Source organism: Neomonachus schauinslandi, chromosome 11, assembly GCF_002201575.2.
Source record: "Neomonachus schauinslandi chromosome 11, ASM220157v2, whole genome shotgun sequence".
Lineage (NCBI taxonomy): Eukaryota > Metazoa > Chordata > Mammalia > Carnivora > Phocidae > Neomonachus > Neomonachus schauinslandi.
Window position 1 is genome coordinate 97,910,659 of NC_058413.1, and position 27,979 is coordinate 97,938,637.

Sequence of the window (27,979 nt, forward strand, 5' to 3'; positions counted from 1 at the left end):
GGATTGACAGCTAGAGGATCAGGGTGTTAGCTTATCTCTTTATCTTAGTGGCTGTGACTTTCGTTAAGAAATCACTCATCTTGGAGCTTCTGTTTTTGTGTCTGTGAAACAAGGATACCTGCCCAGCTGGTATAATACAGTACCATATTATACCAGCCCAAGGTATAATATGAAAAATGCATTTAAATGGCTTGTTAGGCAAATACAAGAGGTTATCTTTAAGGTATTCAAGAGTGCTGGTTTACTGCCCCTAAGCAGAAGAGCTGTGCAGATGGGATTTCTGAGTAGTTTTGACATGTATGTTGCCAGGGCATCTTTTGAAACTTTGAGTACCAGGGGTGAATAGAGCACGTGTGGGGATGTAACTCTTTGCCCTTGGTGTTTAGGCCACAGTGAAGATCTGCCCTCACACAGACACTTCCGTCATGACTCCCCGGATTCATCTCCCCCCAGGAGGGTCCGTCACGACACCCCAGATTCGTCACCCCCCAGGAGGGGCCGTCACGACACCCCGGATTCATCTCCCCCCAGGAGGGTCCGTCACGACACCCTGGATTCATCTCCCCCCAGGAGGGTCCGTCACGACACCCCGGATTCATCTCCCCCCAGGAGGGTCCGTCATGACACCCCAGATTCATCTCCTCGCAGGAGGGTCCGTCATGATACCCCAGATTCCTCTCCCCCAAGGAGGGTCCGTCATGACACCCCAGACCCATCTCCTCCCAGGAGGGCCTGTCATACTTCTCTGGATCCTTCTCCCCTCAGGAAGCCTCATCGTCACTCTTCAGGTGTGTCTTCTAGGAAAGCCCATCACAACACACCAGATCCATCTCTTCCTAGGAGGGCCCATCACAATTCCTCAAATAGCTCTGTTCCCAGAAGGGCCCGAAATAGCTCCCCTGACACATCTCAACCTAGAAGGACTCTTGACTCCTTGGACACATCACAGCTCAGGAGGGCCCGTCATGACTCCCCTGATTTGGCTGCTAATGTCCCTCATTCATTGCCCAGAACCAAAAGCAGTAAAGCCCCAGAAAGAGCCTCTAGCAAAATTTCTCCACACTGGAAGGGGCCGGGACCATCTCATGCATCACTCCCAAAGAACAGCAAGTATGAGTATGACTCCGACCTCTCTCCTCCACGAAAAAAGCAAGCAAAATCCCATAAGCATGATTCTAAAGGTAAGCATTTGATTGCCCATGAGAGGGACTTACCCCCTAGGTGCTTTCTTTTGGACCTTTTACTTGTGGTCTTTAGAAATGAGAATGGTATTTTTTGGAGAAGTTTTAAAAACTGTAGGGAAATGGGGAGAGGTTGCGCTGAGGAGAGTTAAAATTTACCGTGGCAAGGAGGACATTTTTACATATTTTTGTTTTTTCTTCCCACCCCATATGAAAATACTACATGTCTGATGTAGAAATTTCAGAGTGTATAGAAATGCGTAAAGAAGTAGAAGAAAGGTTATACAAAATTCTGTCATTCAGAGCCATTCACTCTTAGTGTTGTGGCTAGTGGTCTTTTAGGCTTTCTTCTATTCACTTTTTATGTAGTTAAGCTCTTACTATGTAGTATATACATGTTGCATGTATAATCTTGCCTGGTTTTTTCACTTAACGTTATCTTCCCTGTGTCATAAAAACATCTCTTTGTCTATATGATCTTTATTAATGTTCCGTTACATAAATGTGCTTAACCATTTTCCTAATACTGCATATTTTAGGTTATTTCTAAATTTTTGCTTTTATAATTTAAAAATAAGCCGTGTACATAAATTGTTGCCCCATTCTGGATTATTTCCTTATCTACTTTTTAGATAGATTTCCTGGTAATTTAAGTACATCTAGGTATGTTTCCTAGGAAACTAAGTAGAAATTGACTTATTGGGTAAGAGGGATGTATATTTTTAAGACTGTTGATACCCATCGCAGATTACCTTTTTGAGAGTTGATTTGTGATGTTTCTGTCTACAACTCAGGCCTATGCAGTGAGATTTGTTTACTCAGTCTTTGTCCCTAGGTACTGTTTTCATTTTTTTTTAAGGATTTTATTTATTTGAGAGAGAGAGAGAACCCAGAGCATGAATGGGGGGAGGGGCAGAAGGAGAGGGAGACGCAGACTTCTCCTGACATGGGGCTGAGCAGGGAGCCTTAGTGAGCCGAAGGCAGATGTTTAACCGACTGAGCCACCCAGGTATATTCTAGGTAATTTTTTAACTTTTGCCACAACACTGAGATCTGAGCGCAAGTTGTTTTGCCCATTCTATGCTCAGATAAATATGACATAGGTGAGTATGTTGAGGTCTCACATGCTAGTCACAGTCACTAGTAGTAACTTGGGAATAGAACCCCATATCCTGCCTGTTGGTTTTAAGAGTTGTCCCTGGGGCGCCTGGGTGGCTCAGTTGGTTAGGCGACTGCCTTCGGCTCAGGTCATGATCCTGGAGTCCCTGGATCGAGTCCTACATCGGGCTCCCTGCTCGGCAGGGAGTCTGCTTCTCCCTCTGACCCTCACCCCTCTCATGCTCTCTCTCTCTATCTCATTCTCTCTCTCAAATAAATAAATAAAATCTTTAAAAAAAAAAAAAAAAAAGAGTTGTCCCTGACTCTGCTCTTCTCCCGTGTCATCTGTACTTGTATTTGAGTAGTGATAGCTCTTTAGAGGAAGACTGAATGAATATTGAATATTAGCCTGGTAAGTTCTGTTTTTAAGATTCTGCCAAGGGGATTAAAGACTTTATTTTTTAATTTCTAGACTCTTCCCCCAGCCATAGGAAGTTTCACACAAGCTCTTCACCTAGGAGACATCGGAGTCACGTGTTGGACTCTTCCTCCTACCCAAGTGATAGTTGGAAAGCCTCAGATTCAGATCTTTCTCCTCCTCGCCATAAGCAAAGTTCAGGGCACAAGGATTCTGATTCAGATCTTTCACCTCCACGGAATAGACCTACACATCGGAGCTCTGATTCTGACCTGTCTCCACCAAGGAGGAAACAGAGGGTCAAATCTTCTGATTCTGATCTGTCTCCACCTCGAAGGAGTCAGCCTTTAGGAAAGAAGGTAGGAATTTTCAGGAGTCCTGTCCTTTCCTTAGAGTGACTTGTTTTCTATCTCTATACATGTCTCAGATATACAAACCAGAGAGGGAGGAGGTAGCTCCTGGTAGCATAGTAAATCTAGTGCAGAGTTCCCTCTAGAGCTCTTTGCTTCTCTCTGAGGGCAGGACTGCCTATAACCCAGCCCAGATGAACTAGCAAACACAAGGTTTCCTAAGTATCTTCTGCCTTTCTAGCCTCTTTATTCCACAAATCTCATTTTTTTTTTTTTTTTTAATTTGAGACAGAGAGAATGAGAGAGACAGAGAGCACATGAGAGGGGGGAGGGTCAGAGGGAGAAGCAGGCTCCCTGCCGAGCAGGGAGCCCGAGGCGGGACTCGATCCAGGGACTCCAGGATCATGACCTGAGCCGAAGGCAGTCGCTTAACCAACTGAGCCACCCAGGCGCCCCCCACAAATCTCATTTTTTAATAGGTCTGGAAAAACTTCCTATTGTCTTAGGAATGAACTGAGAACTATAGTTTATAGAGTAGAGTTCAGAGTACAAACCTTGTGTTAATCAGATCACATATTCGAATTCTACTTCTTCGACTGCTGTTTGTGAAATTTGACTAGGCTATGGAATATCTCTAAGCCCCAGCTTCTTCATCTGTAAAACATGGATAATAGTAGTATGTACTTCATGAGGTTATTGTGAGAGTTAAATGAGTCAGGGTAAATAAAACTCTTAGCACAGTGCCCAGGACAAAGTGAGACATTAGCGTAAGCAATTTATTATTATAAATTGGACTGCGGGTCTCTGTATCCAGAACTTAAAGAGAGGCATTTAAAATATAAAACAACTTCTGGAAATTATACCACCTGGGAAGTCAGTGTTTTGTTTTATTTTAAATGTGTGATGAAGCATGACTTGCCCAGAACATCCACATGAACTCTGAGCAATTGTTTTGTGAAGCACGCCAGTGCTAGGGACAGAATCTTATTCCAGTGAGTTGGTTTAGAAACAGGAATAGAGCCTGCAGTGTGCTCGTTTCCCTCCAACCCAGACTTTTCAGGTAGGTCTCCTCTGTCGCCCACATGGTCCTTGTAGTCTGTCCCTGACTCAGGAAGTGGGGTTCTTCTTTTTTGGGGAAGAAAGTGAGGTTTGTGTTGCAACTGGACTCCTTGACATTTTATGCGTCTGTTTATTTCATGGACAGTTTCCTAGTAATCAAATTGAGTACATTGCACATGATACACTATATACTCCATTTGTGGGTTGGCTGTTTATCTTGATAGGGAATGGAGTTTAATAAAAAGGTTTGGGTCGTAACTTGTCATGATCCTAAAATATATCCACAACTGAAGGACCTTAGTTTGCTTGAGTTTGTAGTTGAAATGGAATATTTTATCAGTGTGGGTCTCTCCTGGAGGGTTTAGAGCTTGATACAGGTTTCTGATCAGGTGACCTGAGAGTGCAGCTTCATGTGTGCAGTTTATATACTGAAAAGTCAGAAATATAGATGCTGTGCCTTTTCTTTAATATTTTCTTGGTTTGTGTTTCTGTTTATTCTTAAAACTTGATAGTACTATTAATTTGCCATCAAATTCAATTTTCTTTCTTCTTTTTTATTTTGTGAATCTTGTGGTCGGTAATGAGAATACAAGGCTAGAGTTTTTGGTTTGGTTATTGCTAATCATCAGGCAAAAATGCACTTAACTGTATACCCTGGAGCCTGCTGCTACATTGTCTCATTAATGTTGGATGCTCCCTTTTCCATTGCATAGGCTGCACACATGTATTCTGGGGCTAAAACTGGGTTGGTGTTAACTGACATACAGCGAGAACAGCAGGAGCTCAAGAAACGGGACCAAGAAGCCCTGGCGTTTGAAGGTAAAAATGTGAAAGTGCAGAGACCATTCGAGTCTCATGTAGATTTTATTATTTTTTAAATGTAGTTTATTGTAGTGATATTTTAAACTTTCAATTGATATTAAGTTTCAAAAGCTCTGGTTTTACGCATTATTTTAACTTCTTAGTGGGTCCAAGTGATTCTTTTCCTTCTTGAAAAAGGTTAGATATTGGTAGGAACTATTTGTAGTCTGGCTGCCAAAGTTTTTATCCAGCATCAGAATCCCAAGTGGTTGATTTCAGCTGTTAGAATTATTTCTGATTTTGATACCTGGTGTTTATCTTTAAAAGTAGAATTTTCCTTTGCAGCTGAATTCCAGTATGCTGAAACCGTATTTCGAGATAAATCTGGTCGTAAGAGGAATTTGAAACTGGAACGTTTAGAGCAAAGGAGAAAAGCAGAGAAGGACTTGGAGAGAGATGAGCTGTACGCTCAGTGGGGCAAAGGGTAAGAGAATCACCGAAATGAAGAACATGACTACGCTAGGACTGGAGAAGTTCATTCTTTACTTTTCTGACCAGCTAGTTCATTGCTTTGCCTTCAGAGCTGTTTCAGGAATGGAAAATTCAGTGTGCTCAATCTCCTTTCTAAGATAACGGATGGAGTCCACACTTTCAGTTGGTATTCTAGGAATTTTACTCTTTTCAATATTTGGCCTAAGCTGCCAGAAAAATGAGGTTCTCCAAATGTAGTCATATGGTCTATCTCAGTGTAAGAGGGGAAATGTTACACAGGATAGCAGACGCTCTTGGTTCTTTTTGCCCAGGCTAGCCCAGAGCCGGCAGCAGCAGCAAAACGTGGAGGATGCAGTGAAGGAAATGCAGAAGCCTCTGGCCCGCTATATTGATGATGAAGATCTGGATCGGATGCTGAGAGAACAGGAAAGAGAGGGGGACCCCATGGCCAACTTTATCAAGAAGAATAAAGCCAAGGAGAACAAGAATAAGAAAGGTGAGCCTTCTGGGACTCACCAGAGATGGAGGTGACTTATGGAAGGAGAGAGGGTCTTTAGCTGGGCACATGTATGGGCTTTCCCATACAGTCTTAGGTTCCTTGTGTTTGGGAGTTTGGGTTCAGCTCAGTAGAGATTTCTGTATAAAATTTTTTGTTACCACTGCCACCCAGCTCTGAATTGAGTTACATAGGTAACTAACTTCTTTTCTCTTTCTCTCCTCTCACTAGTGAGACCTCGCTACAGTGGTCCTGCACCTCCTCCCAACAGATTCAATATCTGGCCTGGATATCGCTGGGATGGAGTAGACAGGTAAGCCTGAATGTTTCCTATGGTTTTGTTTTCTCTCCCATCTGACCCTAACCTTCCCTAACCGTTCTTAAATCACTCCCCCTTACTCTCTGCTCTAAGCACAAAGTTAATAACACTCAGTTTGCTTCCTTCTGTTTCTAAGGTCCCCAGATCCTGTTTCCCATGCTTAGAATACTCCTTCTCCTGCTCCCTTTTTCCCTTTCAAAGCTTTTTAAAGCTCTGGACAAATAACTCTGGTGCTGCCGGTAGGATACCCTTTGTTTGTTTGTTTGTTTTTTTAAAGATTTTATTTATTTATTTAACAGAGAGAGACACAGCGAGAGAGGGAACACAAGCAGGGGGAGTGGGAGAGGGAGAAGCAGGCTTCCCGCTGAGCAGAGAGCCCGATGCGGGGCTCGATCCCAGGACCCTGGGATCATGACCCGAGCCGAAGGCAGACGCTTAACCATCTGAGCCACCCAGGCGCCCTGGATACCCTTTGTTTTTGACATTGGTCACTTCTAGTGATATTTTCTGAGGTTTAGAGGGGATGAGTATGGGTGGGAGTCTGGAGTCTTTTGTGTGTTATGTCTTTAAAATGTAGTTCTTGAACCTTCTCTTCACTGCCTTAAGAGTGAGCTGCTTACAGTGTCTCACTGACCCATACGACCAGCATCTACCCATATACTCTAACTTCCTATCTATTAGCACGATTACCTAAATGTGCTTCTATCCAAAGTCTGTCCCTCTACTTACATGTTAGAGCCCATCTCCTCTTGCCAACTAAAGCATGTAGTTCTAGCATTTAGCATGGTGATTCTCAAAATTTTGCTCTCAAGACCCTTTTATGCTCTTAAAAATTACTGAGAACCCCCCAAAAACTTCTGTTTATGTGGAATATATCTTTTAATATTTACTATATTAGAAACTAAACTGAGACGTTTAAAAAGTGTTTATTAGTTCATTAAAAACATAATAAAGCCATTATGTTAACATAATTGCCATATTTTTAAAGAAAAATAACTATTTTCCAAACAAAGAAAATAGAAGAATGGCATTGATTCGCATTTTTGCAAATCTCACTCATATTTGGCTTAATAGTAGATAGCAGGATTCTGCATTGAGTCTTTTGCACCATGTTTAGTTGAAGTACAGGAAGCAAATTTAGCCTTAGAAAATTCAGCCTTATACATAGGTAGTTAGAAAAGGAAGGCGTATTATATGTTTTGATACTACAGAAAAACTCAGCAAGTGATAGTTTCTTAAAGGTGATTTGTAATATGGAGTCTGAAACCATATCAAAAAACTTTCCATACTGTTACATTAAAATCCATTTTTTTTCCCCCTGCTTTGGATGGATCTTTTCCTGGTGCATGATTTTATAACATCATGTACTGGTCATTTGGAAAATACTGGTTTGCTGAGTTTTTCAGACCTGCCAAATGCTGACATTTTTCGCTACACAACGTCACCTAATCTTGTATTTGTTATTATTATCTCTGATCTCATCACCAAAATTTTTAATGGGAACCTAGGGTTCATGGTGGCGGATACACATTTTTTTGAAATTCTAATTTATGCTTAAAAGCTTGAATTTTTCATTGGTGATAAATATCAGTTGTTATTGTAGTGAAGCTCACTTTGTACAATAGCTTTTTTATAGACTCCATTCGGATTTTGTACCTAGAGGATCAGGTCATCTGTGAATATAGACAGTTTTACTTCTTCCTTTCCAATCCAAATGTCCTTTGTTCTTTATCTTACCTTATTGCACTAACTAGAACTTCCAGTGCAGATGTTGAATAGAAGTAGTAAGAACAGACATCTCTGTCTTCCTAATCTTAGAAGAACATCGGTCTTTTGCCATTAATATGTTGTAAGCTATAGTTTTTTTTTGGAGATTCCCTTTACTGAGTTGAGAAGGTTCCTTTCTGTTCCTAGTTTGCTGAGAGTTTTTTTCAGGAATGTCTGTTGGATTTTGGTTCATTCTTTGATCCATGAGTTACTTAGGAATGCATTGTTTAATTCCAAACATTTAGACTTTTCTAGATATCTCACTGTTATTGATTTCCAATTTAATTCTCTTGAGGTTAGAGAATATACTCCATAATATTTTGATCTTCTGAAATTTATTAAGCTGTGTTTTATGGCCAGTATATAGTTTACCTTCGTGAATAATCTGTTTGCATTTGAGGAAAATATGTATTCTGTAGTTGTGGGGGAACTGTTTTGAAAATTAATTTTTTAAAAATAAACTTTGTTTTTTAATAATTGTAGATTTATAGAAAATATGCAGATAGTATGAAGAATTCCTGTACACCCCTCATCCAGTTTTATTACCACTCATTACATTACCATGGTACAATTTATCAGACCCAATATTCATATGTTATTATTAATGTACCCAATTTTACTTGGATTTCACCAGTTTTTCCACTAAAGTCCTTTTTCTGTTCAAGGATCCAATTCAGGATCCCACATTGCACATAACTGTCATTCTCTGTAGTCTTCTCTGATATGTGACAGTTTCTCAGTCTTTGCTCTGTGGCCCTGTCAGTTTTTTGGAATATGGTCAGTTATTTTGTAGAATGTCCCTCAAATTGGGTTCATTTGATGTTTTTCTCATGGTTAGACTGAGGTTATGGGTGTTTGGAAAGACTATTACAGTGGTGGAGTGCCCTTCTCATCAAATCATTTTAACCAGTACATGGTAACCACAGGACATCACTAGTGATGCTAACCTTAATCACTTGGTTAAGGTGGTCAGTATTTGCCAGTTTCTCCACTTTAAAGTTACTCTTTTTCCCCTTCTATACTCTACTTTCTAGAAATGAGTCACTAAGTTCAGCTTGCACTCAAAAGGCGACCTGTGGGTGGGATATCTACAATACTTGGACTTTTTCTATAAGGATTTGTTTCATCACCCCATTTAGTCATATTTTTTTGTCGGTAATAAGTCATGTATATTTTATACTGTTGTAATCCAGTAACATGTTATTTATTTTGTTGCTCAAATTGTTCTTTATCCACTGGGAATTCTTTAAGGTGTCCCTTTTGCATGCCCTATCCTTTTATTTTTTGAGCACTCTCTGACTTTCTGATACTATAAGATGCTCCAGACTCATCTTGTATTTTCCCTGTCCCGACTTTAGAATAGGCCATTTCTCCAAGGGGCCCTGGCTGCTTTTAATGGATAATGGTATTTAGAAACGAAGATCTGACTTGTAGAAGAACTAGTTACTTGGGTGTTATTGTTTCTAGGCCCTGTTAGCAGACAGAGCTAGGTAGTACATGTCTAGTAATCCATGTATACATACATATCTGTCATTATTTCTGTACCTGTTTATGTATATGTCTATATGCATACATATTTATATATACAGATACATAAATATGAGTTCATATTGGTGTAACCTACTTTAATGCAGTATGACCTTTTCTTCTTGCTTATCTATAACTTTCTCCTCCAACATTGAGAAACCTGGCACCCACCAGCTACCATCCGTTTTGCTTACCTCAGTATACATGTAAAACAGTTTCAGAATTGAGAAATGAAATGAGAAAACAGATTTCCAACTATAGTATTTACGTGTAGTTGCTTTTGTTCTTACCCTTATAATTTCTAGTGAGACTACCATTTTCCAACGTACCTTAAAGGGTCAACTCCCTGCCTCCCCACCCCCATACTATTATGTCATACATTTATAATATAGTTAGATTCATTTGTCATAGTCTGCAGTCTGTCCTGGATTTCCTGACATCCTGGGTGATTTTTGCTTTCTAGAGTTTGCTTATGTTAGTGTTTACTTTTTATGATGTACGGTTCTGTGAGGTTTGACAAATGCACAGTCATTCGTTCACCACCCTAGTACTATATAGAAAGTCCCATCATCCTAAAATTTCCCTTTAAGTCCTCTTTTAGTCAGTTACACCCTCTCCCCCAAACCCTTGTGATTAGTGCTCTGTTTTCTCTTCCTATAATTTTGCCTTTTTTGGAGTGGCACATGAATGGAATCATACTATATGTAGCCTCTTGAGTCTGACTTCTTGCACTTAGCAAAATGCACTTAAGATTCATCCATCTTCTTGCATGAATATCCCATTGTATGGATGTACTGGTTTGTTTATTCCGCAGTTGAAGGGCATCTTTGTTGCTCCCAGTTTTTAGCAACTGTGAATAAAGCCGCAATAAACATTTGTGTATAGAGTTTTATATGGACATAGTTTTCAGCTTACTTGTTAAATACCCACTGATTGCTGGTATATGGTGAGTCTATGTTGAACTTTATAAGAAATGGCCAGTTGTCTTCCAATTGGCTATACCATTTTATGTTACACCAGAGAATGAGGATTCCTGTTGCTCCATATCCTTGCCTGCCTTTGGTATTGTCAGTGTTTTGGATTTTAGGTGTGCACATTTAGTATTGAATTTTAATTGCTCTGTTATTTTAGCTAAGCCTCTCTGCAGTTTTTTTTAGTGTTTGCTCTAAGGATTACAGTATGTATCTTTAACTTAATCATGGCCTACTGAGAGTTATAACTGTACTATTTCACATAAAATATAAGAACCTTGTAACACTGTAGTTCCACTTACCCTGTTGTTCTGTGTGCTACTGTTGTCATATATAAAACATAAATGGTGTAGATCCCACAATACAGTGTTCTAAAATTTACAGTTATTTAAAAAAAACTAAGAAAACAACAAAATGTATAGGTGTTAATATCTGACTCATATACTTACCATTTCTGGTGCTCTTTTTTCTTTTCCTCTAAACAACTTTTAATATTCCTTTAATGCAGGTTTATTGGCAACAAATTTTCTCAGTTTTTGTTGATATGAAAATGTCTTTATTTCACCTTTATTTTTTCAAAACTTTAATTTTGAAATAATTTTATTTTATTTTTTTGGATTTTATTTATTTATTTGACAGAGAGAGACACAGCGAAGAGGGAACACAAGCAGGGGGAATGGGAGAGGGAGAAGCAGGCTTCCCGCTGAGCAGGGAACCCAATGCGGGGCTTGATCCCAGGACTCTGGGATCGTGACCTGAGCTGAAGGCAGATGCTTAACCACTGAGCCACCCAGGCACCCCTAATTTTGAAATAATTTTAGACAAGAACTTGAAAAAATAGTACAGTGTGTTACAGCATACCCTTGACCCAGCTTCCCCCATTGATAATCTTATATAACCATAGTACATTACCAAAATAAGAAAATTGACATTGGCACAATTCTATTAAATTAGAGTCCTTTTTCTTACCTTCATTTCTGAAGGACAGTTTTACTGACATAGTGTTGGAGGAGGTCACCAAGAGGACATGACCAGGGGTGCCTGGGTGGCTCAGTCGGTTAAGCGGCTGCCTTCAGCTCTGGTCATAGTCCCAGGGTCCTGGGATCAAGCCCCATGTCAGGCTCCCTGCTCGGTGGAGAACCTGCTTCTCCCACTTCCTCTGCCTGCCGCTCTGCCTACTTGTGCTGTCTCTCTGTCAAATAAATAAATAAAATCTTTTAAAAAGAAAGAGGACATGACCACTGGTTGCACCACAAGCTGGACCCAGGCAGTCAGAGGCCTCTTACTGCCTCTCTTGTCCTTGGAATTGTGTCCTGCCCATTTTTCCCATACCAGCAGCTGTTTCAAGGATGCAGCCTTGAGAGAGTAAGGTGTTGAGACCACTTGGGCCGAATATATCCCTGAACCCAGTTAAGGCCTCTGTATAAGCTTCTAAGATTCTGGTGGGTGGATACCTAAGACAGGCTTCATATGTAAGTTTCCTTACTTATTGAACCTGCCCCCTATCAATCTGGAGTGGCCTGCCTCTTTCTTCTATCTCTCCTTGCCCTCCACATACCAGGGCCAACTTCAGACTTCACCTGGGGAGCTCATGAGGTTGTGAACCAACACATGGAACTCTGGATTGATAGTACCAGAGTTGCATGACAATTCTGCCAATGCTTTGAGGGTGTTCGCTCATTTTCTGGCCTCCATTGTTTCTAATTAGAAGTCAGTCCTCATGGGACACCTGAGTGGCTCTGTCGGTTAAGCTTTGGCTGAGGTCATGATCCCAGGGTCCCACATCAGGCTCCTTGTTCAGCCTGCTTGTGCACGTGCTCTCTCTCTCTCTCTGTCAAATAAATGAATAAAAATTCTTAAAAAAAAAAAAGTCAGTCTTCATTTGTTTCATTGTTACTCCCCCCACCGCCACACACACACATTATAGTGTGTTGTTTTTGTCTGGCAGATTTCCTTCTCCTGTTAGGTTTTCAACAGTTTGACTGTAATGTACCTCGGTGTGGTTTTCTTTGATTTGTCCTGCTTTGGGTTTGCTGTGCTCTTGGATCTATAAGTTCATGTTATTCACTTTTGGGAAGTATTTGGCTATTTTTTTTTTTAATTTATTTTTTTATTCTTATGTTAATCCCCATACATTACATCATTAGTTTTAGATGAAGTGTTCCATGATTCATTGTTTGTGCATAACACCCAGTGCTCCATGCAGAATGTGCCCTCCTCAATACCCACCACCAGGCTAACCCATCCTCCCACCCTCCTCCCCTCTAGAACCCTGTTTGTTTTTCAGAGTCCATCGTCCCTCATGGTTCGTCTACCCCTCCAATTTCCCCCCCTTCATTCTTCCCCTCCTGCTATCTTCTTCTTCTTTTTTTTTTTTCTTAACATATATTGCATTATTTGTCTCAGAGGTACAGATCTGAGATTCAACAGTCTTGCACAATTCACAGCGCTTACCAGAGCACATACCCTCCCCAGTGTCTATCACCCAGTCACCCCATCCCTCCCACCCCCCCCCACTCCAGCAACCCTCAGTTTGTTTCCTACAATTAAGAATTCCTCATATCAGTGAGATCACATGATACATGTCTTTCTCTGTTTGACTTATTTCACTCAGCATAACACCCTCCAGTTCCATCCATGTCGTTGCAAATGGCAAGATCTCATTCCTTTTGATGGCTGCATAATATTCCATTGTATATATATACCCCATCTTCTTTATCCATTCATCTGTCGATGGACATCTTGGCTCTTTCCACAGTTTGGCTATTGTGGACATTGCTGCTATAAACATCGGGGTGCACGTACCCTTTCGGATCCCTACTTTTGTATCTTTGGGGTAAATACCCAGTAGTGCAATTGCTGGATCATATGTTAGCTCTATTTTCAACTTTTTGAGGAACCTCCATACAGTTTTCCAGAGTGGCTGCACCAGCTTGCATTCCCACCAACAGTGTAGGAGGGTTCCCCTTTCTCCACATCCCCGCCAACATCTGTCGTTTCCTGACTTGTTAATTTGAGCCAGTCTGACTGGTGTGAGGTGGTATCTCATTGAGGTTTTGATTTGGATTTCCCTGATGCCGAGTGATATTGAGCACTTTTTCATGTGTCTGTTGGCCATTTGGATGTCTTCTTTGGAAAAATGTCTGTTCATGTCTTCTGCCTATTTCTTGATTGGATTCTTTGTTCTTTGGGTGCTGAGTTTGATGAGTTCTTTATAGATTTTGGATACTAGCCGTTTATCTGATATGTCATTTGCAAATATCTTCTCCCATTCTGTCGGTTGTCTTTTGGTTTTGTTGACTGTTTCCTTTGCTTTGCAAAAGCTTTTTATCTTGATGAAGTCCCAATAGTTCATTTTTGCCCTTGCTTCCCTTGCCTTTGGCGATGTTTCTAGGAAGAAGTTGCTTTGGCTGAGGTCAAAGAGGTTGCTGCCTGTGTTCTCCTTTAGGATTTTGATGGACTCCTGTCTCACATTGAGGTCTTTCAACCATTTGGAGTCTATTTTTGTGTGTGGTGTAAGGAAATGGTCCAGTTTCATTCTTCTGCATGTGGCTATCCAATTTTCCCAACACCATTTGTTGAAGAGACTGTCTTTGTTCCATTGGACATTCTTTCCTGCTTTGTCAAAGATGAGTTGACCATAGAGTTGAGGGTCCATTTCTGGGCTCTCTATTCTGTTCCATTGATCTATGTGTCTGTTTTTGTGCCAGTACCATGCTGTCTTGATGATGACAGCTTTGTAATAGAGCTGGAAGTCCGGAATTGTGATGCCGCCGGCTTTGCTTTTCTTTTTCAACATTCCTCTGGCTATGCGGGGTCTTTTCTGGTTCCATACAAATTTTAGGATTATTTGTTCCATTTCTTTGAAAAAAGTGGATGGTATTTTGATGGGGATTGCATTGAATGTGTAGATTGTTCTAGGTAGCATTGACATCTTCACAATATTTGTTCTTCCAATCCATGAGCATGGAACGTTTTTCCATTTCTTTGTGTCTTCCTCCATTTCTTTCATGAGTATTTTATAGTTTTCTGAGTAAAGATCCTTTGTCTCTTTGGTTAGATTTATTCCTAGGTATCTTATGGTTTTGGGTGCAATTGTAAATGGGATCGACTCCTTAATTTCTCTTTCTTCTGTCTTGTTGTTGGTGTATAGGAATGCCACTGACTTCTGTGCATTGATTTTATATCCTGCCACTTGACTGAATTCCTGTATGAGTTCTAGCATTTTTGGGGTGGAGTCTTTGGGGTTTTCCACATAAAGTATCATATCATCTGCAAAGAGTGAGAGTTTGACTTCTTCTTTGCCAATTTGGATGCCTTTGATTTCTTTTTGTTGTCTGATTGCTGTGGCTAGGACTTCCAATACTATGTTGAATAGCAGTGGTGATAGTGGACATCCCTGCCGCGTTCCTGACTTTAGGGGGAAAGCTCTCAGTTTTTCCCCATTGAGAATGATATTCGCTGTAGGTTTTTCATAGGTGGCTTTTATGATATTGAGGTATGTACCCTTGATCCCTATACTCTGAAGAGTTTTGATCAAGAAAGGATGCTGTACTTTGTCAAAAGCTTTTTCTGCATCTATTGAGAGGATCATATGATTCTTGTTCTTTCTTTTGTTAATGTATTGTATCACATTGATTGATTTGCGGACGTTGAACCAACCTTGCAGCCCAGGGATAAATCCCACTTGGTCGTGGTGAATAATCCTTTTAATGTACTGTTGGATCCTATTGGCTAGTATTTTGGTGAGAATTTTTGCATCCATGTTCATCAGGGATATTGGTCTGTAATTCTCCTTTTTGATGGGGTCTTTGTCTGGTTTTGGGATCAAGGTAATGCTGGCCTCATAAAATGAGTTTGGAAGTTTTCCTTCCATTTCTATTTTTTGAAACAGTTTCTGAAGAATAGGTATTAATTCTTCTTGAAATGTTTGGTAGAATTCCCCTGGGAAGCCATCTGGCCCTGGGCTTTTGTTTTTTGGGAGATTTTTGATGACTGCTTCAATTTCCTTAGTGGTTATAGGTCTGTTCAGGTTTTCTATTTCATCCTGGTTCAGTTTTGGTAGTTGATACATCTGTAGGAATGCCTCCATTTCTTCCAGGTTATCTAATTTGCTGGCATAGAGTTGCTCATAATATGTTCTTAAAATTGTTTGTATTTCTTTGGTGTTGGTTGTGATCTCTCCTCTTTCATTCATGATTTTGTTGATTTGGGTCATTTCTCTTCTCTTTTTGATAAGTCTGGCCAGGGGTTTATCAATCTTGTTAATTCTTTCAAAGAAGCAGCTCCTAGTTTCGTTGATCTGTTCTACTGTTCTTTTAGTTTCTATTTCATTGATTTCTGCTCTGATCTTTATGATTTCTCTTCTCCTGCTGGGTTTAGGCTTTATTTGCTGTTCTTTCTCCAGCTCCTTTAGGTGTAGGCTTAGGTTGTGTACTTGAGACCTTTCTTGTTTCTTGAGAAAGGCTTGTATTGCTATATACTTTCCTCTTAGGACTGCCTTTGCTGCATCCCAAAGATTTTGAATAGTTGTGTTTTCATTTTCATTGGTTTCCATGTATTTTTTTAATTCTTCTTTAATTTCCTGGTTGACCCATTCATTCTTCAGTAGGATGCTCTTTAGCCTCCATGTATTTGAGTTCTTTCCGACTTTCCTCTTGTGATTCAGTTCTAGTTTCAAAGCATTGTGATCTGAAAATAGGCAGGGAATGATCCCAATCTTTTGGTACCGGTTGAGACCTGATTTATGACCTAGGATGTGATCTATTCTGGAGAATGTTCCATGGGCACTAGAGAAGAATGTGTATTCCGTTGCTTTGGGGTGGAATGTTCTGAATATGTCTGCGAAGTCCATTTGGTCCAGTGTGTCATTTAAAGTCTTTATTTCCTTGTTGATCTTTTGCTTAGACGATCTGTCCATTTCAGTGAGGGGGGTGTTAAAGTCCCCCACTATTATTGTATTGTTGTCGATGTGTTTCTTTGCTTTTGTTATTAATTGGCTTATATAATTGGCTGCTCCCATGTTAGGGGCATAGATATTTACAATTGTTAGATCTTCTTGTTGGATAGATCCTTTAAGTAGGATATAATGTCCTTCCTCATCTCTTATTACAGTCTTTGGTTTAAAATCTAATTTGTCTGCTATAAGGATTGCCACCCCAGCTTTCTTTTGGTGTCCATTAGCATGGTAAATGGTTTTCCACCCCCTCACTTTCAATCTGGGGGTGTCTTTGGTTCTAAAATGAGTCTCTTGCAGACAGCATATCGATGGGTCTTGTTTTTTAATCCAGTCTGATAGCCTGTGTCTTTTGATTGGGGCATTGAGCCCATTTACATTCAGGGTAACTATTGAAAGATGTGAATTTAGTGCCATTGTATTGCCTGTAAGGTGACTGTTACCGTATATTGTCTGTGTTCCTTTCTGGTCTATGTTGCTTTTGGGCTCTCTCTTTGCTTAGAGGACCCCTTTCAAGATTTCCTGTAGGGCTGGTTTTGTGTTTGCAAATTCCTTTAGTTTTTGTTTGTCCTGGAAGCTTTTTATCTCTCCTTCAATTTTCAATGACAGCCTAGCTGGATAGAGTATTCTTGGCTGCATATTTTTCTCATTTAGTGCTCTGAATATATCCTGCCAGTCCTTTCTGGCCTGCCAGGTCTCTGTGGATAGGTCTGTTGCCAATCTAATGTTTCTACCCTTGTAGGTTACATATCTCTTCTCCCGAGCTGCTTTCAGGATTTTCTCTTTGTCTGTGAGACTCATAAGTTTTACTATTAGATGTCGGGGTGTTGACCTATTTTTATTGATTTTGAGAGGGGTTCTCTGTGCTTCCTGGATTTTGATGCCTGTTTCCTTCCCCAAATTAGGGAAGTTCTCTGCTATAATTTGCTCCATTATACCTTCTGCCCCTCTCTCTCTTTCTTCTTCTTCTGGGATCCCAATTATTCTAATGTTGTTTCGTCTTATGGTATCGCTTATCTCTCGAATTCTGCCCTCGTGATCCAGTAGTTGTTTATCTCTCTTTTTCTCAGCTTCTTTATTTTCCATCATTTCATCTTCTATATTACTGATTCTCTCTTCTGCCTCATTTATTCTAGCAGTTAGCGCCCCCATTTTTGATTGCACCTCATTAATAGCCTTTTTGATTTCTACTTGGTTGGATTTTAGTTCTTTTACTTCTCCAGAAAGGGTTTCTCTAATAACTCCCATATTTTTTTCAAGCCCAGCTAGTATCTTTAAAGTGATGATTCTGAACTCTAGATCTGACATTGTACTAATGTCCGTATTGAGTAGGTCCCTGGCAGTCGGTACTACCTCTTGTTCTTTTTGTTGAGGTGATTTTTTCCGTCTTGTCATTTTGTGCAGAGGAGAATAGATTAATGAGAGAACAAAATGCTAGCAGAGTAACAACATCCCCAGAAAATATACTCTAAACAAATCAGAAAAGACCTGAAGCAGTGGAAAAAGAAATGAAAAGAGAGAAAAAAGAAAAAGAAAAAAAAGAAAAAGATAAAGATAAAGATAAAAACAAACAAAACAAAACAACAACAACAACAAAAAAATCAGAATGTGATCAAATATGATCAGGCTGGTATATAGATCAGTGCCACACACTAGATTTTGGGTGTATTTTGGTCTTTTAGAAGAAAGTGCCTCCCAAAATTTTAAAGAAAGAAAAACTTATATATGTACAAAAATAAGGGTTGATATGATGAAGGGATGGAATATGACTGTAAAGATGGAAATTATAAAAAATTTTATAAAAGGAATTGATAAGAAGTTGTTTGAAAAAAGAAAAAAAGAGGATTTAAAAAAAGAAAATAGAAAAAAAAAGGGAGAGAATGTGATCAGGCAGGGGAGTAGAAAAAACCATATACTAGAGATTTAGGGTATATTTTAAATGTTTTATTTATTTATTCATGAGAGTCAGAGAGAGAGAGAGAGAGGCAGAGGCAGAGGGAGAAGCAGGCTCCCCACCTAGCAGGGAGCCCGATGCGGGACTCGATCCCGGGACTCCAGGATCATGACCTGAGCCGAAGGCAGACGCTTAACCATCTGAGCCACCCAGGCGCCCATGAGATTTAGGGTATATTTTAATCTGTTAGAAGAAACTATCTCAAAATTTTAAAGAGAACAACTTATATATATATGCCAAAAATACGGTTAACTACCATGAAGGGATAGAATATGACTCTAAAAATGAAAAATAAAAATGTTTTTTAAAAAAAGGGATTGATAAGATGTTGGTTGAAAAAGGGAAAAAGAAAAATTCAAAAAAAGAAAAAAAGACAGTTAAAAAAAATTAACTTTGAAAGACTAAAGAATCATGGTAACAAAGCCATGAATTCTATGTGCAGTATTCCCCTAGCGCTGGAGTTCTGCTGTTCTCATTGATCGGTAAACTTGGTCTTGGCTGGCTGTTCTCGCTGATCTTCTGGGGGAGGGGCCTGTTGCCGTGGTTTCCAAATGTCTCTGCCGGAGGCGGAATTGCCCCGCCCTTGCCCCCTCCCGGCTAAGTAATCTGCTCGGGTTTGCTCTCCGGAGCTTTTGTTCCCTGCGAGCTTTCCGTACAGCTTTGGAGGCGGAGAGTGAAAATGGCGGCCTCCCAATCTCCGCCCCGGAGGAGCCGAGAACTCGGGGCCCGCTTCTCAGTGAGCGCCCAGAGAAAAGCCGTCAGTCACTCCCGTCTCCCCGGTCTCCGGCCGCACTCCGTGCTCACCCGGCCTGTGACCGCGCGTTTCTATCTCTGGCACCCGACCCCGGGTGGAGTCTCCAAACCCAGCAGATCCCTGCGGTGCACTCCCGCGCGGCTCCTCCCGGGGAGGAAGGTGAGTCTCCCCGGATCTGCCGCTTGTTGGGTCCCTGCTGGAGGAGCAGTGGCCCGACTGTGCCGCGGATCACGGTTTATGGCAACCCCGAGCTGAGAGCCCGCGCCTGGGCTCCGCCTCTGCAGCCGGCCTCCCTGCTCCGATACCTGGGAGCTCTGCCACACTCAGGCACCCCCGGTCTTTCTGTGACCCGTGGATCCTGAGACCACACTGTCCCGGAGGGTTCCACCCCCCGCTTAGCCACCAGAGTGACGTCCCTCGGCGGAGCAGACTTTTAAAAGTTCCGATTTTGTGCTCCGCGGCTCTATCACTTGCCAGAAGCGGCCGCCGGAGGCCCCTCCCCTGCCGTCTCTCCTCCCGAATATTGCCTCGGATTCACTTCTCCGCACGTCCTACCTTCCAGAAAGTGGTCGCTTTTCTGATGAGAGAGTTGTTGCTCTTCTTTTCTTCGGTCTCCTATTGAGTTTGTAGGTGTTCAGAATGGTTTGATCCCTATCCAGCTGAATTCCTGAGAGGAGACGGAATCCAGGTCTCCTACTCCTCCGCCATCTTGCCCCGCCTGGCTATTTTTGTTAATTATTTCTTCTGAATTCCTCTTTCTTCTCCAGTTACACTGATTTTCACCACTTGATATCATTCTACAGAGCTCTGAATTTCTGTTCATTTTTCTATCACCATTTTTCTCTCTTTAAGATCAGATAGTTTTTGTTGATCTTTTTTCAAGTTCATTGATTTTCTGCATCTCCAATCTATTAAGTCCATGCAATGGATTTTTTTAACTGATTTTTTTCAACTCTAGAATTTCCATTTGATAGTTTGTATTTCTTTGCTGAGATTTTCCATCTGTTCATTCATTATGAGACATTTCCCTCTTCCTTGAGAATATTTATAATTAGTGCTTTGAAGTCCTGTGTGCTAATTGCAACATTTGGGTCACCTCAGGATTGGTTTCTATTAATAGCTTTTTCTTGAGTTTGATCACATTTTATTATTCTATACATTTCTGGTCATTTTTTAACATGCTGGACATGAAATGGTACATGATAGGGACATTGAATTCTGTTATATTTTTCTGAAGTATGTTGATTTTTATTCTAGCGGACAGTTAACGTGGGTGTATTTGAACTCCAGGCACTGTCTCCTTCACAGTGGGCAGCCGCTACACTTTCTGCCCAGTTTTTCAGTTTCTAGCTGCTGCTTTTTCATCTGGCCCAATGTGGTTTTCCTTGCACAAGCACCGTTTAGCAGTTGGCCAAGGATTTGGGTGCAGTTTGTGTGTAGATTCTGGGGTTCCTGTGTTTTGTAGCTCCCCCCCTTTCAGAGCTTCCTCCCTGATTCTCCAGCTGCTCTCCCCTCTTTGCATGGACATCTCCAGCCAGTAAGCCTGTGGCTTTTTGCCTCCTTGATCTGTGCACATGGGAAAGTGCCCTCTGGCAGAAAGCAGAAATCTCTTTTCGCACATAGATTCCCATCCAGATCCTGCCTGCCTTTTTGGTCACTTTCCCAGGCCTTCAGATAATTTCAAATACTTGCAATTTGATATTTTGTCCAGATTTTATAATGCTATCCAAGCGTAGATTAGTCCACTCAAGTTCCTCTGCTGTGACTGAAATCCATTGCCTCACCTCTTATGGGCCTGAGGCATTGTTCTTCTGTTTCCCTCAAACTGCCATTGGAATCCAGGACTCTAGTTCCTGGTATTGGCAGGTATCCAAAGGGTGGCTGTGGTTTCAGGCTTGCTTACTACTTCTTGGTTTGCAGCTTGCCAGATACAGGCCCTTTGGTAGTGGGAATATCTTTCAGAATGCTAATTTGTAGTCAGAAGTAGATCTTATAGCCACATCCTAAAGATTTTCCCTGCTACATTGAGTCAACGCCCCCCCCCCCCTTTTTTTCTATTTAAAAAAAAATATTTCTGGAGCCAAACTCAGAACTTTCCCTGACCTGGTATTTTCCTGGCATCTGATCTGTCTCCAGCTCTTCCAGTAGTGTTCTTCCACTTCGTATTTTTTCCCTAGATCTTGCCTTTTAGTTCTCTTTCTCATCTTTGCTTTCTTTCTGATTATTCATTCTTTTGTTACCTTTTCTAGTTTTGTCTGGTTTTGACCCATGGCAAGTAAACATTTCTGGAACAGATCTGTAGTTGGAAAAACCCATAAGGTCCACTAATCTAATCCCATTATTATTTAAAAGACAAACTGAGGCTCAGATAAATTGAACGACTTCCCTGGAGTTATTTAGCTCACCTGAGAAAGCTGGAATTAGAATCCTGGGCTCTAGATTCTCTAGTCCAAGACTTTTCCATTGTAGTGCTCTTGCAGTTTGTTTTTTTGATCCTGTAGGGTTTGGTTTGTTTTCCTTATGTCCTTCATCTGTATGATCATATTAGTGTTGGTTCTCTTAAGTATTTATTCCCCAGGGCAAAAAACAGTGGTTTCCTTGGTGTTCTAGAATATCCTGCATGCTTCTAAGGTTAGAGATGGAGCCATTTGTAATAAGCTTCCCTTCTTCCTAAAACATTCCGTTACTTACCCTACTCATCCCTTACAGAAGGCTTGAGGAAAGAGGGAAGCCTGTTACCTCAGTCAGTTTAGTAACACTTAGCAGAGATGTGATTGCTTTAAGCAGCTATGTACTAGGTGCCAAGTTCTCACAATTAGTGAGAGACAGTCCCTGAGCTTAGGAACTCACTTTCTATCTAGAGGAGAAAGACAAGTAAGTAATTTCAATGGTATTTGCTAAGTATTATTATAGAGGATTTTCAAGGTGCTTTGGGAGCACAAAGGAAGAGTAAATTCAGCCTTGGGAGAGTGTGGTCAGGGAAGGCTTCCTGGAACATACATGAGCTTAGTTTTAAGGGATGTCAGTCACCAGCCAACAGAAGGAAAGGGGGGAGGTTTAAGGAAGAGGATCCTATATGTGTGAAGTCATAAGGATATGGAACATCATAGTGTTATGGAGGGGCTGTCATAAGCAGTTTGCTGTTGTTGGATAGCATGAAGTGTAGTGTATGAGTTGGATTGGAAAGGTAAGCAGGGACTTGGTCACAGTAGGCTTTGGAAGCTTTTCTGAAGAGTGTGGTCTTCACTGTAAAGGCAGAGGAGAGCCACTGAAGGATTAACAGCAGCTCTGCATTTTAGATAGACGTATCATTATGGCAGTAATATGAAGCATGTGAAAGGCACAGGTCTGGAAGTGGAGAGACAAGGTACAAGGCTGTTGCAGTAGGTCAGGGTAAAGGAGATGGAGGTCTGAACTGTGGCGGTCGAGTGCAATGGAGAGAAGAGGAGGTGGGCAAGTGTTCAGGGGAGAAGGTGGCAGGACCTGGCAACTGACTTAGGGAAAGGGAGAAATCACTGGATTTGGCAATAAGGAAGGTCACTGGTGACCTGAAAGAGAGCTAACTCTGGGGCATGGTCAGATAAAAGCCAGGGTTTAATGTGTTAAGGAGTGAATGAAAAGTGAGGAAGTGTGGACAGTGAATACAGGCTCTTTCAAAAAGTTTACGTAAGAAGACAGAATTCATAGTATTGAAGGTAGTTGAGGTCCACTCTTGAAACTCTCATGACACTCTACTCCTGGTTCTTTTCTCTTCTTGTTGGCCACCTTTATGAGCTGTCTTCCTCTTTGTACCCCTTTAATGTTGCTAGGGGCTCCATCTCTAACCTTAGCTGTTCTTACTCCATGTGCTCTTTCTGGCTGAATCTTATTTAGTCACACCTTCAATTACCACCTGTATGTATGTGATCCCCAACTCGGTGTTTGCAGTTCAGTCTGGTGTATATAGCTGTGCATTGGATTTCTCTTTTGCTGTGTATCCGAGGCACCTTAAATGCGAAGTTTTCAAAACTGAGCTCATCAGCCTCAGCTCCCCTAACCTGCTCTTCCTCTTATGTTCTGTCCTGCTTAGTGCAGCCTCATTCATCTGGTCATTAAAATTATTAACCTGCAAGTTAAACTTACCTCCTCCTCCTTTGCTCTTACATAGCTAATCTGTCACTAAGTCTCCTTTATCATTGCTTTCATCATCTGTTGCCTATACCCTCTAGTAACTTTCCTGCCTCCAGTCTCCTCCAGAGTGATCTCTTTGAAATACGGTTTCTGCTCCTGTTTTAAATCTATCCCTACTGGATGAAATCTGAGCTTTTTAAGTCTGTCTCGTGCTATTCCCTTCGTCATACCAGTAGGCTCTAGCTATACCAGTTTGCCTCTGGTTCCCTCCATGTAGCAAGCTGTTTCTTATTTTTGCACCTTTGTTCTTGTTAGCCATGGTGTGCTCTGTCCTAAAATGCTTCCTGACCCTTCTGGCCTTCCCTGCCTCCAACCCTGTGGTTAGCTCTATCTTTTCAGACTTAGCTTAGGGGCTACCTCCACAAAGCCTTTCCTGACCATTCCTGTTCATCCCTTTCCCAAGTTGAGTAAGATCCCCATTCTGTTTCTAAGATACCCAGTGCATATCTCCACCACAGTTTGTCGCTTTTTATTTTAATTATTGGTATAAATGTCAGTCTCCTCCACTAGTTGGAGTTCATCAGAACAGATGCTGTGTCATACTCATTTTCATGAAACAGTGCCTATTATATACAAGCACATCTCAGAGATAATTGGGGGTCTGGTTTCAGACCACCATAATTAAGTGAATATGGCAGATGAATTTTTTGGTTTCCCAATGTGTATAAAAGTTATATGTATACTGTACCATAGTTTACTAAGTGTGCAATAGCATTATATCTAAAAAAAAAAAAACAAACCCAATGTATCCACTTAATTAAAAATACTTAATTGCTAAAAAATGATAACCATCATTTGAGCTTTCATGAGTCATATTCTTTTTGCTGATGGAGGGTCCTGCCTTGATGTGGTTCGCTGAGTAGGGTGGAGGTTGCTGAAGCCTGGGGTGGCTGTGGCAAGTTCTTAAAATAAGACAGCAGTGAGGTTTGCTACATCATATGACTCTTCCTTTCATGAATTATTTCTTTGTAGCATGCAATGCTGTTTGATGGCATTTTACCCACAGTAGAACTTTCAGAATTGGAATCCATCCTGCCCTATCTCGCCACAGCTTTATTAGCTACATTTATGTAACATTCTAAATTCTTTGTTGTCACTTCAGTGCTCTTCATAGTGTCTTCACCAGGAGTAGATTCCATTTCAAGAAACTACTTTCTTGGGGCACCTGGGTGGCTCAGATGCTTAAGCGTCTGCCTTTGGCTCGGGTCATGATTCCAGGGTTCTGGGATCGAGCCCCACATCGGGCTCCTGGCTCAGCGGGGAGCCTGCTTCTCCCTCTCCCTCTGCCTCTCCCCCTGCTTATGCTCTCTCTCTCTCTGTATCTCTGTGTCTCAAATGAATAAATAAAATCTTAAAAAACAAAACAAAACTACTTTCTTTGCTCATCTGTAAGAAGCAACTCCTTGTCCATTCATGTTTTATCATGAGATTGCAGCAGTGCAGTCCCATTTTCAGGCTCCACTTTTGATTCTAGTTCTCTTGCTGGTTCCACCACATCTGCAGGTACTTTCTCCACTAAAGTCTTAAACCCCTCAAAGTCTACATGAGGGTTACAATCAGATTCTTCCCAACTCCTGTTAATGTTGGTATATTGACCTCTTCCTGTGAATCACAAATGTTCTTAATGGCATCGAGAATGGTGAATCCTTTCAATTTGCTTTGCCCCCATCCCTCAGAGGAATCACTGTCTATGGCAGCAATAACCTTACAAAATAATAAGACTTGAAAGTCAAAATGACTCCTTGATCCATGGGCTGCAGAATGGATATTGTGCTAGCAGGCACAAAAACAACATTCTTCTCATTGTCCATCTCCATCAGAGCTCTTGGGTGACCAGGTGCATTGTCAGTGAGAGGTAATATTTTGAAAGGAATCTTTTTTAATGAGCAGTAGGTCTGAATAGTGGGCTTAAAATATTTGGGAAACCATGTTGTAAACAGCTGTGCTGTCATCCAGGCTTTGTTTTTTTATTTACAGAGCTCAGACAGAGTAGATTTAGCATGGTTCTTAAGAGCCCCAGGATTTTTGGAGTAGTAAATGAGCAGTGGCTTCAACTTAAAGTCACCAGCTGCATTAACTCTTTAGCAAGAATCTGCCTGTCCTTTGAAGCTTTGAAGCCAGGCATTGACTTCCCCTCTCTCGCTATGAAAGTCCTAGAGGCATCTTCTTCCAGTAGAACACTGTTTCATCTACATTGAAAATTTGTTTAGTGGAGCCACCTTCACTGACTGTCTTAGTGGAGAACTTGCTGCAGCTTCTACGTGAGCACCTGCTGCTTTTCCTTCCGCTTCTATGTTACAGAGACAGCTTCTTTCCTTAAACCTCATGAACCAACCGCTCCAGCTTCAAACTTTTCTTCTGCAGCTTCCCCACCTCTCTCAGCGTTCACAAATTTGAAAAGCGTTAGGGCCTTGCTCTGGATTAGGCTTTGGCTTAAAGGAATGTTAGAGCTGCTTTGATCTTCTATCCAGACCACTAAAACTTTCTCCATTATCAGCAGTAAGGCTGTTTTGCTTCCTTATCATTTGTATGTTCCTTGGAGTAGCACTTTTAATTTTCTTCAGTAACTTTTCGTTTGCATTTACAGCCTGACTAACTGGCGTGAGAGGTAGAGCTTTCGGCCTGTCTTGGCTTTTGACATGCTTTCCTCACTAAGCTTAATCATTTTTCTAGCTTTTGATTTAAAGTGAGATGTATGACTCTTCCTTTTACTTGAACACTTAGAGGCCACTGTAGGGTCATTAATTGGCCTAATTTCAGTATTGCTGTGTCTCAGGGACTAGGGATGCTAGAGGAGGGGGAGAGAGATGGGGAAGTGGCCGGTCAGTGGAGCAGTCAGAACACATAACGTTTTGTCGACTAAGTTTGCCATTTTATAGGGGCACAATTGGTGGCACCCCAAACAATTTACAGTAGTTACATCAAAGATCACTGATTGAAGATCACCATAGCAAATAATGAGACAGTTTGAAATACTGCAAGAGTTACCAAAATGTGACACAGGTACCAAGTGAGCAAATGCTGTTGGAAAAATGGCGCCGATAGACTTGGCTTTGATGCGGGGTTGCCACAAACCTTCAGTTTGTAAAAAACTCATTCTGTGAAGTACGCAATAAAGTGAAGTGCAGTTAAGCGAGATATGCCTGTAATGAGAATTCACTAAATGCTTGTGTAATGAATGGATAAATTATAAGATGTAGACATCAGCTGAAAGTGAGTTGGGCCTGTAGAGTGGTAAATGTTTGAAACAGTTGTCAAAAGAGTGGTGAAGGGTCTGAACAGGAACTAATAAAAGGATGAATTATGTATTTTCGCTTTTTGATTCTATTGCGTATGCCTTAAATATTTTCACATGATTGCCTTACTTTCCTCCTTATTCATTAGGTTGTGAACTCTTCTCTTTTTTCAAAAATAAATGTCCAGTTCAGGATTCTGGCTGATCGGTGTCTCTTGATTGCAGATCCAATGGATTTGAACAGAAGCGCTTTGCCAGGCTTGCCAGCAAGAAGGCGGTGGAGGAACTTGCCTACAAGTGGAGTGTTGAGGATATGTAACTTTTCTGAGGCTGTGGGGTGGCTGTGGGTTGTGGTAGTGGGCATAGGGCAGCCAGACATCCAGCTGTAACAGTTGTCTATGCTAATAATCAGGGTCCACACAGACGAGCAACTTGAATGCCAGTTTTGACTACGGAAGAATATTTTGAGACCTGATGTTTGGATTGAGGCACCTGGACTTCTTAGGTGTGCCAAAACTGGCTATTGCTGGCCTTCAGAGGAGGCATTGATTTTTCATTGTCCCAGGGTTTGTTCTTGGTTAGGGTTTTTCTTTTTTAATAAACATGCATTTATTTTTTCAAAATCATGTTCTTAACTGGGTATTCTGTTTTGGGGAAGAATACAAGCTAATGATGAACCCTCATGGATCTTGGAGGGTGGTGGTTGGATTTTTCATTAATCTAGAAAGCAGTGTGAGTAAAAACTTCAGCGATGGGTCCTTCCTCTTAGAAAATATGAATTAGTGCTAAACTAAACTTAGGAATAGACATAGCTATTTGAGACATGGTGTATGATAAAGGTAGTGTCACAAATTAGCGAGGAAGAAATAGGTAATGGTGCTTAGAAAATTAGCTTATGTATGGATAAAAATAAAGTTGGATCCCTACCTCAAACCATATAAAACAAAGACATTCCAAAGCGATTAAAGATCTAAATGAAAGGCAAAATGTTAAAGCCAGTAGGAAAAATTAGAGAATGTCATTGTGACCTTGGGGTGAGGATAGATTTGTTAAGTAAGATCCCCAAGGCACAATCCATAAGATTTGATACCTTCGACTACTTCATAATTAAAGATTTCTGGTTAACAAAGCATCTCATAGTCAAAGCTAAAGATGTGTATAGATTAGGAGAAAATATTTGCAAAGTTTAAAACTGACAAGGGATTGCATACATAAAAGACTAATATAGAAGGAACTACTGTAAATCAGAAAGAAAAACAAAACACAAAATAAGGGGAGCCTGGGTGGCTCAGTCAGTTAAGCATCTGCCTTCAGCTCAGGTCATGATCTTAGGGTCCTGGGATCGAGCCTGCATCGGGCTCTCTGCTCAGCGAGGAGTCTGCTTTTCCCTCTCCTTCTCCCTCTGTGCTCGCTCGCTCTCTCTCAGATAAA

At 41.1% G+C, this 27,979-nt stretch overlaps 1 protein-coding gene across 4 annotated transcripts in view; it reads left to right on the plus strand.

Annotated features, from left to right (window-relative positions):
• The window catches only part of BUD13 (BUD13 homolog), a 35,789-nt gene extending 8,633 nt beyond the window's left edge, over positions 1–27,156 (plus strand). For 2 of the 4 annotated variants that reach the window (XM_021696361.2, XM_021696362.2), the window contains exons 4-10: positions 387–1,181; positions 2,752–3,056; positions 4,820–4,925; positions 5,253–5,391; positions 5,711–5,895; positions 6,127–6,208; positions 26,774–27,156. In XM_021696361.2, the coding sequence (XP_021552036.2) occupies positions 387–1,181; positions 2,752–3,056; positions 4,820–4,925; positions 5,253–5,391; positions 5,711–5,895; positions 6,127–6,208; positions 26,774–26,867 (1,706 nt within the window). In that variant the 3' untranslated portion in view covers positions 26,868–27,156. Of the gene's footprint in view, positions 1–386; positions 1,182–2,145; positions 2,162–2,751; positions 3,057–4,819; positions 4,926–5,252; positions 5,392–5,710; positions 5,896–6,126; positions 6,209–26,773 lie in introns of all 4 variants that reach the window. The other 2 variants (XM_044919354.1, XM_044919355.1) reach the window with 2 other exon arrangements.
• The last annotated feature ends 823 nt before the right edge of the window (positions 27,157–27,979 follow it).